General features: G+C 35.9%; 3 protein-coding genes across 3 annotated transcripts; all 3 read right to left on the bottom strand.

Moving 5' to 3' along the window:
* Positions 1–2362: 2362 nt before the first annotated feature.
* On the bottom strand, positions 2363–3310 carry LOC103060834 (olfactory receptor 4D1-like). Its single transcript, XM_007442925.1, has one exon. It carries the CDS (start codon positions 3308–3310, stop codon positions 2363–2365), a length of 948 nt encoding a protein of 315 aa, XP_007442987.1.
* A 4838-nt stretch (positions 3311–8148) lies between these two features.
* On the bottom strand, positions 8149–9096 carry LOC103061073 (olfactory receptor 6M1-like). Its single transcript, XM_088142987.1, has one exon. It carries the CDS (start codon positions 9094–9096, stop codon positions 8149–8151), a length of 948 nt encoding a protein of 315 aa, XP_087999113.1.
* Positions 9097–14492: 5396 nt separating this feature from the next.
* On the bottom strand, positions 14493–15434 carry LOC107326666 (olfactory receptor 2G3-like). Its single transcript, XM_015891142.1, has one exon. The coding sequence runs from the start codon at positions 15432–15434 to the stop codon at positions 14493–14495; it is 942 nt and encodes a 313-aa protein (XP_015746628.1).
* Between the last annotated feature and the right edge of the window lie 2246 nt (positions 15435–17680).

Below are 17680 nucleotides of genomic sequence, written 5' to 3' on the forward strand. Positions count from 1 at the left end.
GCAGTTTATCTAGGCCCCTTTCACTCAGGCTTCAGTCTCCGAATCAGTGTTAAAACAGCATTAGTTACTCTGACTAATTGCCTTCATCAGGACCTGGAAGGTGGAGTGCATGACTTCTCATCCTTTTAGATCTCTAGCAGCCTTCAGTTCCATCCATCATTGTATTCTTCTGAGGCTCTTGTGAGGTTTAGGAGTTGGGACATTATTTTATAACTGTTTGACTCCTTGTTGAGTTGACAGTACCATTTTGTGGTATAGAGGGATCAATTGTTCCTATATGGGATACTACTTCTCTACCTTGTCTCTCTCTTTCTGTTCTCTCTGTTCCTCTACATAAAACCACTGGGAGTGGCCGTAAGTTTGGAGTGAAGTATCTTTGATACATTGTTGACACTCAGAGATATACCTCCATTCTGTGCTGGACCAAATATGCTGTAGAATTCCTGATCTGGTGTCTGGAGGCTGTGAGGTATTAGGTAGGAAGAAACAAGCTGAAATGGGATCCCTGCATTGATTGGAGTTGCTGCTTATCTAGAAACCAGCCCCTCACTTGATCCAGATCTTTTTTAATCATCAAGCCCATAAATCATCACATCATTCTTTTTTCCATAAAGTCCATATAAGGTTTCCAGTCTTTCAAAAAAGTTTTGTTGTTTTTGCTCTGACCAGACAGGTCAGCTTTGCCATCTCAGACGTTTTCACAATCCATTCATTCCTCCACTGTGGAAATTGTTCTTCCATTGCTGAGCATACAATAATCTTACTGCAGTTACCATATGCAAAATAAATTTGCCATGAGTCTTTTCTAATTCATTATCCATGAATTATCCTAGATAATTATCCATTATCCTAATAAAAATAGTTCTGGTTTCTTCACAATATTATAATATAATATTAAAATCCTTTGCATTGTTGTATCAATTTGTATCCAAAATTTCTGAGCTTTCTCTCAAGTCCACCATGCATGATAAAATGTCTCCTCATGTTTTTCACATTTCCAACACTGGTTTGAAATACCTTTGCACATTTTTTAATAATTTCTCTGGTGTCATATACCAGCGATATATAATTTTATAAAAGCTTTATTTTAAGTTATGACACAGTGTGAATTTAATACTAGTTACCCGTATCCTCTCCTAAGTAACCATCTGTATATTATTGCAATGTGCTTTTCACTGGACTATTAATTAGTACCAACTTTAGTTCTCAGTGGGGAAGCAGATCTGCAACTTTGGAGTTCTCCTGGAGTTACAGATCCTGCTGGAAGAGCAGATAGAGGCCATGACTGGGATAGGCTTCACCCAGTTTCAGCTGCTGCACCAATGCCATTGTAATCTCACACATGTCAGGTTCAGCTCAGCTCAGCGCACACCTGACAGCTAGCTGCCATTCCACCCAACTAGTTCCAAGCGCGCCTGGTCAGCTTCCTTGCCTCAGGTGCAGGCGAGCAAAAGAGGAAGCCCTAACCGCAACTTAACTACTGGCAGGTGGCGGTAATTAGCCTGCAGCAAGGATTCAATTACCTTGTAACAAGCAGGACTTCCCCCAGCCACCACAGGCATGCAGCAGACAATAGCAACAAAGAGCCCTGCAGTTCAAGCCATGATCAACCACCCATCAAGCACAATCGTGGGTCAGCCACATGGGATGGGACCTGCCTCCTGAGCAAGACAGCCAAGAAACAAAGGACCCTGAATGAACCTGCCATCAAACTGAGGGGGGGAGAGAGCTGGGAGCGAGGGGCAGGGGTGGTATCAGGCGGGACTCGCAAAGCATGGGAATGGGTTGCCTATAAAATGATATGTAATCTGTGCCAAGCCAACCCTGGCTTTGTTTGTATCTACCCGCATTACACCTGAGTAAACTTCTTTGACTGAATCTATGTTTCGTGAGAGTTTCATTCAGCGCTGAATGTGGCAACTCTTACAACACACAGATTACTGTAAATTGCTTTGAAAACTTCAACTGGTACAAAACGCAGTAGCCCATACACCCATGAGGCACTTGTGTTACTTCAATAAAGCTCCACAGTTATGGGAGCTGCAGGTGAAAGCCATTACAACCAAGTACAACTGAAGTTGTGGGTGCTAATTGGCTTCTGATGAGCTTCCAAGTTCAGGTCAAAGTCTCTCCCCATTTCAGGATTCATCTGAATTTTGCCCACCATCCAAATATCGGCCTCCATTGGATTTTGGAGTACAGTTCCCCATTCATTACTCTCCTAATTTCAGCACTGGTCAGATTTTTACCTTGGAAAAATTCATGAAAAGTGTTGAAAACATAGAATAGTCTACTGTTTCATTGGACTCCGTATTTAATTTTATTAAATAGAGCTCTATGAATAGTAATAGATGTACTGTTTTTATTCTGACTGAATTGTTTTGGATGACATCATCCTTCCAATCAATTTTCTGATACTCTTTTTCATTTCTGTATTTCTCAGTGTGAAAATTATTGGGTTTAGCACTGGAGTGATAGCAGTATACAAAAGAGAAGTGATTTTGTCTCCTGGAGAAATTTGGAAAGGGCGATCATAAATGAACATGGCAGGAATAAAATGTAAGCTCATGACTATGATTTGTGCCAAACACGTAGAGAAAGCTTTGCGCTTTCTTTCGGTGACATGCATTCTAATCTTCACCAGAATGACAATATATGACCCAAATAAGATGCAGAAAATCAGTGTGAGTAGCAGCCCACTATTAGAAGCCATCAGCAACTCTATAATGTATGTATCAGTACAAGCCAGTTTGATTACTTGTGGAACATCACAGTAAAAGTTGTCCAATATGTTGGGGCCACAAAAGGGTAGCTGAATGATTAAGGCTACCTGGACAATAGAGTGAGCAAAACCACCCAGCCAAGCTCCTGCCACTAAACCTGTGCAAACTCCTGGATTCATAATGAGCAAATATTGCAAAGGTTTGTAGATGGCTATGTATCTGTCAATAGCCATTACAACTAGGAAGAAAACCACAGCACCTCCAGTGCAGTGAAAAAAGAATACCTGGGTAATACACCAGTTGTAAGAGATGGAATTTGTATGAGAGATGAGGTCCCATAGCATTTTTAGTGCTGTAACTGTGCAGTCACTGATGTCTATCACAGCCAGGTTAGCCAAGAAGAAGTACATGGGCACGTGAAGGCTATGTGTGGAAATCACGGTCAAGATAATAGCAAGATTTCCAAGCCAGGTTATGATATATAGAGTAAGAAAGATGGAAAAGAGGACGAGCTGCATCTTTGTACTCTGAGAAAAACCCAAGAGAACAAATTCAGTCACAGTAGTATTAACTTTCTTCATAGCCATTTGATCTTTCCAATACTGCTGTAAGAAAAATAATAATGGTAAGAGCATTTATTACGTTTTTAAAGGTTTTGAAAAAAATGCTATGATTTCACTATCTCCATGCTTAATGTCTTTCTAACACCCATATTAAACATTTTCAGTTCAACGTTCAATCCTCTGTACAGTCACATTCTATTAGCCAGTGGGAAATGCACATCACATGTTATTTGATGATGAAATAAACTCATCAATTAAAAAAATAATATAATTAAATAAAAAGTAAGAACTGAAGCCATTAATTTATAAATATGCTTCTAAAATCCTGCGTAGTTGCTTTATTGTACTGAATGACTCTTTCATTTGCACAAACTGACAAAAATTTCCTAATTATTCTATGTATGATACTACTCTAGACATTCAAGAACATGGCTAAAATTAGATGCCAAGTCTTACATGTGTCTTCTATTAATGTAACCCCCCCCCCCAGATGTGTCTTTTAATTATCTTTAACAAAAAAAAGTAATGATATCCTACCCTCCAGAACCAGGTTATCTCAGGGTAGCACAATATAATATATGAAAATAAACAATAAACATATAACATGAGATTCATGGGCTTTATGCATGGAGGAACAGTTATAGAGAGTGTTATTGCCAGTGTTTTGAAAATTTGGATGAAAACCTAAATTTAAATAATTTGAAAATAATATGAATTATCTTTTTTATTATTTAAAGGATTCAATTAGTTGTTAATTTTGTTTTTGCTTCTGCTAAAGAAAAAAACCCTGCCATACTTCTTTTTATTTGTATCCCATATATAATTCCCAACTTATAGAGGGGTTTGAATTAGATAGTCCTCTTTCCTTACCACATTATTAAACAATATAGGGTAAATGCTGGGATTAATTCCAAGTTCCTTTAACTTATCTTTAGTAACTTCAACCCAATCCATAGAGTGGGATATACTGTATGTCTTTTTTTCCCCCCTTGTTAGTATATATCTTCATGATTTACTTTAGGATTCAAAATCCATGGAATAATGATTAGTTAGTCTTTAACTGATATTCCATATTCCCACAGCTTTTAGTACCTGCCTGAGAAAGTGAGATTCCTGTACTTGGATTAATTACCCATGTAAGATGCTCAATTAATTATTAGGGTTCTCTTACCTATTCCAGTATGTTCATAGAAGAATTGTGATGGCTCTTAATTTTATAGTAGCTGAGTTTAAATTTTAGCAGGATTGTAGGTCCAGCAGTTCTCCAGTTCAGGATGATTTCAAATACTCTGCTAAAACTTGGCATACATCTTCATTCCTCATAGAAATATTGAGTCACTTTTATGCCTTTATTATAATATTTTTTCTATTGTCACTATCTAGAAATAGTGCAAATGTTTTTCAAAAGTTGTCAAATTACAAGGAAGTAGAAAGCAACTGTAAAAGTAATATGAAATCAACTTGAATATGTTCCTTTTGTAATCATACTATCCTTTAGCATGAGCCTCCAATCTACAAAGAGAAATAAATTGGGTAGAAGCAATACCTGAGTGAAAAATTTCTAAGCATTTTTTTTTATATTTGCATTGTAAAATATCAGTTCATTAAACAAGCTAAAAAGGATTGCACAGCAAGCAAAGAAGGTTGGACAAATATTCTGATTTTTTAAAAAGATTTAGGATTCTGCTCCAATGATGCTTTGAAAATCAGAACAAGGACACAGTTTCTAGATCCTACCAGATCCCCATTTCTCTGTTGAATTAAGTGCCTTCTTCCCAAATTGTTGTTTATTCCGGTATACTGCTATTGCTCCTTTGCTGACCAAACAGTTCCATATGCTGTCTCTCAGGGAAAAGTTAGCAATTGTCCTCTTCAGGGTATATACAAATAGTAAAGTAGCGCCTGTTTTCCAGTGGCATTGTGAAAACAAATATTGAGAGCCTGAACCCTTGTATTCCTTTTCACTGATTTCCTTCCTTCCTTCCTTCCTTCCTTCCTTCCTTCCTTCCTTCCTTCCTTCCTTCCTTCCTTCCTTCCTTCCTTCCTTCCTTCCTTCCTTCCTTCCTTCCTTCCTTCCTTCCTTCCTTCCTTTTAGAAGCCACTTATTGGGGTTCTCTGAGCTTGGTTCTTTTCTTGCAAACGTTTCATTACCCGGCTAGGTAACATCTTCAGTGCTAAAATGGGATGGGGTTTGCTCTCTCATTATGTGCTGTGGCCTGACTTGCCAGTGCTGTGGGGTTGGGGGTTTTGTTTTGCTTCTCTGGTAGTTCTTTGATTAGCATATTTTTGGTGCCTGGTGGTAACCTATGCTTATCCGAGTGATGATTGCTGGTGATTGATTGCTGGTAAGGCAATCTTCTGGTCTTTTGTCTCTTTTGAATAGTATCTAGATGCTGTTGATCTCTATGTGTCTATTAATTGCTGCCTTGTCTGAACACCAGGCTTCCAAGAACCCCAAGGACTCCACAGTTCAACCATGAGCTACACATATTCACTTCAATTAGAAGCCATTTAGACTGTACATTATAGCTCTCCAGAATAAACAATCAAGTGCTTGATGTCATAAATGTGAAGAGTTGGAGATCTGGTCACAAAGGACATTATTAAGAAACACACATATATATTAAGAATGTCTTTCCTTAATATAATGCACAAGTATCCTCAAGTGTAAGAGAAAACAACTGATTGACATTGAATCTTCAGAGTTCTTCTGCCTGAGATTTTGTAGAGATTAATTACTCCCCCCCCCCCCCCAAAACTCAGGGATGCATTAAGGTAGCCAGAACTGCTTCTGCAAGTCATTTGGATATTAGTGTGCATGTGGGTGGATGGGGAAATCTCCTTGCTACACATTAGAGAATTAAAGGGAGGGAGGTTTTGTACCCAAGAAGGAAAGTTTCCTATCCATTAAAATTGTTGTTTTATTTCCCTATAGAAGGATACCAGACTATTGAGTTTACTATGTTCCAGACCGTCAAGCCTATATTTCTCTGTGGCATTTCTTTCCATTCTTTCCTTTCACCAAACTAAGAACATTTTAGAACATTCTATCTCATGCAAGATTATACTATCATAAATTGTTTTGTATTAAGATATGACATGAGTCTTAAGTGTTTTAGAAGATGGGAATCATTCCATTTATTATTATTATTATTATTATTATTATTATTATTATTATTATTATTATTATTATATTGTTTTAGTCAAAGGCAGATTACAAGCAATTGCTAACAAAGATACTGCACAATATGTTGATAGATAGGAGTTGGAGAACTTTTCTTTTCAGCTCTAATAATCTATGTGTGTCCCAGTATCCTTTTCATAGTGCAGAAGAAACATTTTACTTGAAGCATCTCCATCTTTTTTTTAGATTTTTTTATCCTACCTTTATTATATTTATAAATAACTCAAGGCAGAGAACATACCCAATACTCCTTCCTCCTATGATTTTCCCCACAACAACAACCCTGTGAGATGAGTTAGGCTGAGAGAGGGTGACTGGCCTAAAGTCACCCAGATGGTTTTCATGCCTAAGGCAGGACTAGAACTCACAGTCTCCTGGATTCTAGCCACTGACCACTAGAGCAATGGTCAAAAGTTGAAGTTAATTTAGTTTTCAAATTTCCATGATGTTTTTCCTGGGAAGATTATATATACACAAATATCTATCTCTCTATATATACACTTTTAAGTGTGAATCACACATATTTGCTTATTAAATCTTTTGTGACACTCTCAGACATCTCTTGAATGCACCAGTTTTGATGAGTTTTATCCCATTCTCAAAAATCTTTTCAAGAAGTTCAAAGAGGACAATTACAAATTCAGTTGACTACAATTAATATTCAGAACCACCTGCATAGATTGTATACAACAACCTGAGTGCCTAGTTAAATTATGGGATTCAGTGCCAGATGTTGTAATGGCAGCCAACCTGGATGGTTTAAAAGGGAACTAGACAGGTCCGTGGATGATCAGGCTATCATTCTCACTGAAACTGATGGCTGTTTACTATCTCCTGAATTATAGAAGCAGGTCTTAAATGATGGTGAAAGGGAACTGCCACCCTTTAGTCAAGGCTTGTGGGTTTTCCAACTGGCCACTATGTGCATTGAATGCTGGACTAGATGGACCATCATCCAACAAAGGTTTTTATATGCCCTTATGAAATCAGGTATTTGCAGCAGAAAGCCACCCCACTTCCAACTGTCTGGTTAACATGGCAGCAGCAGCAGGATGGACTGATTGACAATAGCTAGCTCTGAAAAGGACTCAGGTCAGACATTGTGCTCCAAATGCACTCTACTATTGGGTATTCTTCTGCTGTCTCATGTTTTCTCTTTAGTTCTTCATTAAAAGAGATCTATCTGCAGAGCATGGCAAATGACACAGGACAGAGTTTATCCAAAACAGCTGTCTAACATCTTATTCTGCAGAAAGATTCTTCAAAGTGAGACATTGGACCCATCCTGGACTATCTACCAACCATTTTCTATCCGTGGGATTTTGCAGAAGAGGGAAAATGGCCAGAAGAGCTTTTTAGAATAGAGTTTTTTTCAAAGCAAGGGGGTATAGTTGGCACCAGAACTACTTGTGGTGACTAGATGGCAGTGGCAGCTACTGCTTGCCAGAAAAATGAGTCAAATGATATTGAATAATCCCTCCTGAGTTATATCCATTCTATCTGATCAAATGTCATGGAAAAAAAATGAATGAATGAATAAATAGAAGCTAACACTCCAAATATGTGTTATTAAGTTCATGTGAAATAGGCTGTTCTCAATCTAATGTGCTACTATAGTACACTGGATTTTTCTTCCTTATGTCTTGACCTTGTCTAAATTGTTCCTAAGTTATTCATTTCAATGTTTAAGAATGACTATACTCCTCTTTAGGACAAGGTTTCTTAGACCAACCTTCACTTTCTCATTCCTAAGACTATATATGAAAGGATTCAACATGGGAGTCACTATTGTGTTTAATACAGTGCCCATTTTGTTAAAATCAAGAACATTTCCTTTGGTAGGGCGGACATAAATAAATATAGAACTCCCATAATATAGAGTTACCACAGTGATGTGAGATACACAGGTTGAGAAGGCTTTCTGGCGACCTTGTGCTGATGGTATTCTTAGTACAGCAATAATAATATAAATGTAAGATACAGTGGTTATGAAAAGTGACCCCAAGAGTAATATGCAAGAAGTCCCAAAATCAATCTTTTCAGCCAGTGATGTGTCACTACAGACCAGCTTGAGTAATGGTGCACTGTCACAGAAGAAGTGATTAACGATATTTGGGCCACAGAATGGTAATCCAGCTGTCACAATGCTGGGAATTAGAATAATCAAGAAACCACCAGCCCATGACCCCAATAAAAGCTGCAAACACATCTTATTGTTCATAATTGATGCATAGCGTAGTGGATAACAAACTGCAAGGTAACGGTCAAAGGACATGACAGCCAATATGAAAAATTCAGTTGATCCCATCAGAAAATAGAAGAATGACTGGGCAAGACAGCCCACAAAGGAGATTGTCTTCTTTCCTGTGATCATATTTATTAGCATTTTAGGGACTACAGTTGATGTGATCATGAGTTCGAGGAATGAGAGGTTACTCAAGAAAAAATACATGGGCACTTGAAGATGATGATTGGCCACTACTAATAAAATTAGTGTGACATTTCCTGCAATGGTTAATGCATATACAAAGAAGAAAATGATGAAGAGGACAATCTCAACCGAACGGATGGTGTGAAATCCCAGGAGAATGAATTCAGATACAACAGTTTTATTGACTAAGTTCATATTTTGATGCATTTTATGTTATTCCTTACAAATAATGCATTAAAATAGGAGACAGTGAGCGGAAAAGAAAGATTAAGGGAGGAGAGATAGAAATAGAATTATTAGTCAGATCCACAATTGGAAAACCTGCATAAATGAAGAATTAGGTAGATTAATAGACAATAGATGCATCAACCAAAATTATTCATAAGATTCCATATTCAGATTAATGACACCACTGTATTACTAGCAACATTTCTTCTATTTGAATACGTTTTGGGTTATCTGGCTAGCTGTTGTAGGAAAAAGAATGCTAATGCAACCCTAGCTTGAACCAATATGTTATTTTTGTTGCTGTTTTTGAGCATGTGATACAATGGGTCATGAAGCAAACTGCCACACTTGGCACATTGAGGGAACTAAAAGAAACGAAAGAAAATAGATGTAACTAGTAATCACTGCATTGCTTTTGTTGTGGACACAGTGGGATGACAAGCGTTTGGCCATACATTCTTCACAGGTCCAGCTTGATTAGATGGCATTCAACTGACTGCCTAATTATTGTACATGGAAATTTCTAGGAAGCCAATGTTGTTTAAAAAATGAGAACAAAATATGTTGCTTTATATTTTAGATTTCATAATAATGATCAAAATACAAGATAAAAACTTTGGAAGACATTGTTAATACTCATATTTTTTTTCTTCTCCTGCCCCCCCCCCTTTTTTTTTGAACAGCAGTCTTCAAGGCTAAATCTCATACACCTTTTACAACTCCCTCAGTTTCTTTTATGATAAGTAACAGAAAGGGAATATTTCTTGTCAAGAAACACAGATCCAAAGAACTAGCTGCATAGTTCTTTAGATTCTGACACTGACTAATGTCTAGTTCTTTGGATCTGTGTTTCTTGACAACCAAATAAGGATAATTCATACAAAATTTACATTCTAGCCTGGTTGTGCCTATTTTAAATGTACATGTTGAGCTATACATTCATGAACACCACCAATTTTAGGTGTGGAAAATGAAATAGAGAGGATAGAATAATTTAGAAGTTTTGCTTTTGAGACAGAAATCCATAAATGTTGGGCTCTGACTGCAAATCAATACAATAGATAAGTAAATGTTGTCTCATGGACTCATAGCTCTACAATTCAGTGGAGCTTCAGCTACTGCAAAGACTCACATTGTATGTCATGAGTATATAATGGGAGACCAATGCACATGCATCTTTATTTGCTTTTGTGTAAAATTAAATTCCTATGTATTAAAAGAAATTCTAAGAATTTAGAAAGTTTGTATGGCTGACCCTTATGTACTCATATGTACACTAGATACAGAGTATACTCTGACATATTATGTTGTATGCATACTATAGCTATTGACTATGTATATGGAATTATCAAATGGCAAGTAAGTTAATCAGCTGATTGATTGGCTTTATCCAAATTGTGATATTGAATGAAGTGATCATATTGCAAGATACTTTTCAGTCTAGCACTGTAATTACACTATATTAGTACACTATAGAAATCTAATATATACCAAACCTGAACACACATCACTTTCCCCCCTTCTTTAATTGTGCCTATGTAGAGCAACAAACTATGAAGCTGCTGGTACGTGAAATCCTAAATGTTTTTAAACAACAATTTAAACTGAAAAGATCAGAATTGGTTATAAACTGCCTATAAATATTAATGTATAAGAAGGTGAACTGAAATTATAAAATTAATAAAGAACATAGAATAGCAGAATGTTTCAGCATGGTGGGAATTATTCATGCTTACCTTCAATAAACCAGCAAGGAAAAATAATGGAGTCAGCAGTGAAAATTTTCTTTGATTTTTTAAAACTTTGTATCTTTGAAATCTTTAACAGATATCAGTGAGATCCCATATTGATGAATCTCAATCCTAAAGATATTAAACAAATGAAAGTCTATTGATTCTCATCATGATCTTTAATTTGAGACTAATTTTAGAAAAAGATGATAAATGTCTATTATTGATATGAAATGTATCAAAACTCTTAGGAAGATTGTTACTATTTAAGGATTCTTACCAAATGCTGCATGGAATTAAGGAGCATCATAATGTTGGTTCTAAGTAATGTGTTCCTAGGAAGACTTATATGTGATACTCTTACTGTCTATATGGTTCTATAAGATGATTCTACACTTCCTTAAAGTACTGCTGACATAGCAAACCAATAATTATTGTTTCTCATATGCCTCATGGGCATTTGCCCAAAATATCTAATTATCCTTTGAGTATTAATTAGGACACTGCTGCCAGGAATTTAAGAAACTAAAAATATAGAAATACTGTAGGCATTGCATAAATACTATAGGTTTCCTAGATTTCATAAGAAGACATTTTATCCCCATAGGTGCCAATGCCTTTTAGCAGTCCAGTACAATATGTGTTCTACGATCAATCACAATGAACATTCAGACAACTTAATCCATTGATTTATGTATAGATGCTGGTTGCTTTTGCCCTAAATTGTATGAACAGAATATAATTTCACTTCTAGGAAGCTTTTTTGGAGCACTGTAGGAATGGTCTGATGGTTGAATGACTTGTCTGTCATAGAGATACAAAATACATATTAACATAAATTCATATTTCTGAATAAAAAATACCAAATTTACCAAGCAGAAAAAGTATTATACTAAATCTAATGACATTTCACAACCCTAAGAGACATTTACATATCTGACTGACATTTACATATCTGACTGACATCTTTACACTTAAGCATAATATGAACATGATTAAATAACAAGCAAAAATAAAACTGTAGCTTTTGACCTTTATCCTTAATCCGGGGGAGTGAAGATGGTAGCAAAAGAAGGTGAGATTGGAGGCAAATTAGGTTTTGAAATCTTCCGTATGTTTCATATCAGGATTAGAATTAAATTTCAAGTAGGAAAGTGTTACATTTTCCAGATTAAGAGATATTTTGAGAAGCTAAAGAGAAAATTGAAGCTACAACAACCACAAAATATTCTAAATAAGACAAATCATTTTGTCCATTTGATTACTATCTTTATCCCTCTAAGTATCCCAAATTTCCATAGAAAGAGGAGTGGTCCCATTTTCATTCAGATAGAAACAAAACACAAATTCACAGATATCCAGTAAATTTTACACTAAGGAAATTGTCTCCAGATGTAGCCATCCTTTTAATTGACATACTAACATTAATGTGACATGTTATGCTTACATTTATTTCAATTGGCTGACCCTAAACTTGACCAAATCTGCTTCCAGATCTCTCTCATGGTTCCTTTTATTTTCCCCTATAGCTTCCTGGAGTAAAAATTAGTTCTTGGAGCAATAATGAAATATTTGGGAAGAAAGATGCCAACTAGGGAAGTGTGTGCAAATCTCAGAATGTAAGTTTTGTTTGTCAAAGCAGCAATCTGGTGACACATTAAGAAAATGTCCAGCTAGGAAACAAAACAGTGATGCTGAAAAGGTCCAGGAATTTCACATAACTCAAGACACAAGAAGAGTGTTGACTGACCATTTATTGTATTGCTATCTGCTCAGTTTCTAGGTGAAAATATCCGGGAATGGAACATCAGCAGTCATGAAATGCAAATAAGGAGACAATGTTTTTCAACATTTTTTAGTTGTCATTCTGGCTTAGTTTGTTTTTAACCAAGAAACCCAGCAACATAATGACTGTTTTTATCATCACACCAGAAACGTATTCAAAGATAATGATTAAAAGCTTATATTAATTTAAAAAGTTGAGAACAAAAACCACATTTTAGAGGAATTTATGCAGATTAACCTGGAAGTGCTAAGATATGAGTGAACAGACATTAAACCGATATGGATCAGAAACAGATTGATTCATCCATCCCTGTCCTTTGTGTTACCCACTAATCCCTGAACTCTTCCAAGAGCAACATCACGCTCGCAGGCAGGGCCACATTAAGCCAAACAGGATAAACATTCAGGAGCTTCCTTAATTTAAGAGCTTTCTCTCATTCACACTCATTCTCTTGCCAACTGTGATAATCATTAGTCAAACTGATGGCAGATGATTAGTCAGAAATTTTGATGGCAGTCCAAATCGTTAAAGTGTTGTTTTTTTTTTTTTAAAAAAAAGTCTGATGCTACTCATAAAGAGAATTAAGTGAAAACAATAGTTTATTATAGGACCGATTAATAATGCAGTCTGAAAAAGAAAGCTGAGGTAATAGATCAAATACATGTTTAGCTTTTGAGATACATATAAAAAATGTTATGGATCAAGAGAAGACAATAACAAAATATTTTACAAGTAAACAGTTCTTTGTTGGCTATTGTAAGATTATAATGTAATATTTAGTATAGACTATTGTATTGTTTTCATTGTTCATTTGTGGTCATTTTAGTGTTTGGATTTTTAGGGGAGGTGTATATATTAAGATTATACTAAAGGGAGATGTGATGGCAAAAAGTTTGGGAGCCTCTGTTCTAAATTAATCAGAGGCTCCCAAACCTTTTGCCATCACATCTCCTTTTACTGTAATCTTAATATACACACCTCCCCTAAAAATCCAAACACTAAAATGACCACAATGAAAACAATACAATGAAACTCTGAGAAAGGTGGATTTATTGCAACAATAACAATGTACAACTAAAAGGTTCTTCACATCTCCTCTGGACTCTGTCTGCACCACATAGTTTGGGAAACTCTGATTTGGAAGGACACACAAATCTAACTACAATAACTTTTCAGAAAGGTAGAAGGCCATTTTGGCTTTTACCTGGATTTAGGATTATTAGTATTATCTTCCCAAACTTCAAACTTACCCATCTAGTGGAAGGAGGTCTCAAGAATTTAGGAATTCATGAGCATACAGTTGCTGGCCCCTTATATCATAAGCATCTGTCTTTGATCAAGTCAAGGATCATCTTAAGCCAAGTTTATTTCTTACAGCAGCCATCAGGGTGCTTATAAGCAGGAGATACCCTTCTCCTACTATTGCTCCTCCGTAACTGGTACTTGGAAGCTTTCTGCCCCCAAAGCATAACTAACATTGAATCTCCAAGATGAACAGCTTTTGACAGACCTGCCCTTCATGAATTCATACAATGCCACTTAGAACCATTCAAAGGAGAGTTACGTTAATTTAATTAATTAATTTTCTATGATCTACCCTCTTTTAAAGCCACCCCAGTTTTAAACCAGTATAACTTGTGTTAATGAATTTGCCTGGTTAATTATGCACTGCATGAAAAATTACTTTCTTTTGTCTCCTTTTAATCTTCTTCCAATTTTATATCAATCTAATATCCAAAATTATTACTTTTGCTAATATATTTAGCAATATATTTCAATGCATATGATATTTATATAACTTGGAAAACATAGTGTAATTGATTTATGCTCCTTTCTTAAGTCTGCCTTTAGTATGACTTGTCCAATACACTCATTCCAAAGGCTCTCTTTAACGATTCTTTGACTTCCTTATTCCTAAAGCTATATATTATAGGGTTCAGCATTGGATTGATAACAGAATAAAATATAGAAATTAGTTTATCATTCTCTGGTGAGTAACTGGATTTTGGCCTCATATACATGAACATCCCTGTCCCATAATAGATTATCACCACTGTCAGATGAGAAGAGCATGTTGAAAAAGCTTTCCATCTGCCACTAGTGGTGCGGATCCTTATTATTGCATCAATAATATAGCCATAGGAAATCAGAATTAAGATAAAGGGCAGCATTAGTGTGCCCAAGCCCCCAACTAACATCAATAATTCATTTAAGGAGGTATCAGTGCAAATCATGTGTAGCAGGACAGGAGCCTCACAGAAAACATGATTAATGACATAGGGTGCACAAAGTGGAGGCAAACTTAAGTAGAGTGGGACAACTGAAACTAAAAAGCTAATTGTCCAAGAAGCAGCTGCAATTTTAATGCAAGTTTGGGAATTCATTATTACGGTGTAACGCAGGGGATGACACACTGCTATAAAGCGATCAAAAGCCATCACGGCCAGTAGGATACATTCTGCTGCTCCCAGAAAGAGAGAGACATATGTTTGTCCCATGCACATATGATAGGATATGGTTTTCTTGGTCGATATCAAGTTGGACAACATTTTGGGGACCACAGCAGTGGTATAGCAAAGGTTAAGAAATGCCAGATTTTGAAGGAAAAAGTACATGGGAGTCTGCAAATGCGGATCTGTAGCAGTCAGGATAATGATGCCAATATTGCCAAGCAGGATAAAGAGATAGATGAAAAAGAAGATGGTAAAAAGCACAGGTTCCAATGTGGGGCGATCTGAAAAACCTAAAAGAACGAATTCCCAGGCTTCAGTTTGATTCATTTGGTTCATTGTATCTCATTGAATGCAGTTACTGATGAAACTTGGAAAACAACAAGAAAAAAAAAATAGTCAGCACTAAAAAGACAATGTATTTGGTATGATTGGTGGGTGGGTGAGTGGGGGAGCTACCATTATGGAACCTAAACTTAAGCCCTAGGCAAGGATTAAAGGAAATATTGCATTGAATTTGCCTTTGAACCCTATAGAGTCATTTAATATGCTGATTGCTTATATATTATTTTAGAGGAAAAAAAGAGCTGCTTCACATATTTACAGAGCAGGGGTGAGGAACCAGTACTGTTCCAGATGTTGCTGAACTACAGTTTCAGGATATTTTCATTATTTTAATTTACCTTTGTTATTGCTGTTCTGATTATCCATTTTTGGAGGAAAAGCATAGAGATAGGAAATGAACAATCAACAATGATGATTGTGGCTACTGATAGTTGCAGTTTAGCCACGGTTATTTAGCGATTCCGTTTTAGCAATCAGATGAATTGCTATGCAGTTTCAAAACTGAGATTAAACAATGAGACAAGTTGCAAAAAATCAGCTATATGTGAGCTGTCCAAAGCAAAATATATTATATCAGGATTTTTTCCCCCTTCCTCTCACTCTTTTCCTCCCTTTCACCTATATGTGTGTTCATTCAAGGTATAGTATATGTAAATCAAGGCATTAATATATTAATTACTTATTACTTATCGTAAAAAAAAACTTCATACATATACTTACAAATACCATATACTATAGGACATTTTCACTAATAACTTAATTTCATATTTTTAAGCTGACAGGTTACTTGTATATTTTAAAAGAGAAGAGGAAAAGGAAGCGAAAGGAAAAGCACATAATTTTTGTCTTACGTAACATGTTCTAAAAATCAGTTAGCCTTAAACCAGCTATTAAATTCAATACCCTTGGATGTGACTGACTTTTTCTAGCCCATAACATTCTATTTATTTAAGTGTTTATATTTGTTTCTAAAGAAATTAATGGAATTGGATGAAATTATGTAACCTACCCACTTATTGCCCATATGAGTAATGCATGGATTCAGAAGATGTCAGTAAAAACTCTTGTATATGACAGCTCTACTGTTATAGTGAGAAACTCTCAGGTGTCCAATTAATTTTATCTCAAACTCAAAGGAGACTCAGCAAAACTCTTCCCCCCCAACACATCATTACAATGCACATAAAATATACATTATATAATATACACCCAAGCCACCTAGAGATTATATGCTCTTGTAACTCTGTCACACAAACAGAATTTGCAAAATGTGGTAATGCTCAAAAGATTAAAATGGGATTCATAGCAAGAATGTACCAAACTGTTTCTTCCTTAGGGACAAAGCAAATATGGAGGTCCTAAATCTTTCCCCTCAAAACCACCTGAAAGTCCTGTAAAGTTTCTAATTTTCAATAATTAAACTGGATATTTATCTAACAATTAATAGTTCAGGGATAATATTTAAATTCCAAATGATCCAGCCAAGAAATACTAAAACAGGGAAAGTGCAGAAAGAAGAAATCTTACTTTTGACTCCTTGTCTTTATTAGATGTATATCCAGCCTTTACTTTTATACAATTCAAGAGCATGTATACGGTGCTCCCTCCTCCTATTTTCCTTACAGTAACAAACCTGGGAACCAGTGTGACAGAAAGTGACTTATCCAAAGTCATCCAGTCAGCTTCTGTGCCTAGGTTCTCTTAAGTTTCTAGCCTAGTACCAAATCAACCTTCCTTCCTTCCTTCCTTCCTTCCTTCCTTCCTTCCTTCCTTCCTTCCTTCCTTCCTTCCTTCCTTCCTTCCTTCCTTCCTTCCTTCCTTCCTTCCTTCCTATAGAAGAGAATATATGTAGCTCGGGGTTGAACTGTGGAGTCCTTGGTGTTCTCTGAGCTTGGTTGTTTGATATCTGCAAGAAAACAACCAAGCTCAGAGAATACCAAGGACTCCACATTTCTTTCCACTATTAATCTATAAACAAAATATTCAACTAATCACAATCATTTTTTTTAATGTGAGATTAAGAAAATATGTATTAAGAATAACAATTATTTCTAGATTAGTTCTCTTTTTTAAATATTTCAAGGTTTTACTACTCAAAATAAATTCTACCCTGTTTCATACATCTATCAAAGATTCTTTTTGAATAGGACTGGTAGCAGAACAGAGCAGAAAACACAGGGTATGAAAGCAGTCCAAATGTAGTGTCGCATTTTGAAGTAAATCACTTTATAGCTATATTT

The sequence above is a fragment of the Python bivittatus genome, unplaced genomic scaffold (assembly GCF_059951505.1).
Source record: "Python bivittatus isolate LINGU-HERP-01145 unplaced genomic scaffold, Pbiv_v1 ctg000470_np1212, whole genome shotgun sequence".
Classification (NCBI taxonomy): domain Eukaryota; kingdom Metazoa; phylum Chordata; class Lepidosauria; order Squamata; family Pythonidae; genus Python; species Python bivittatus.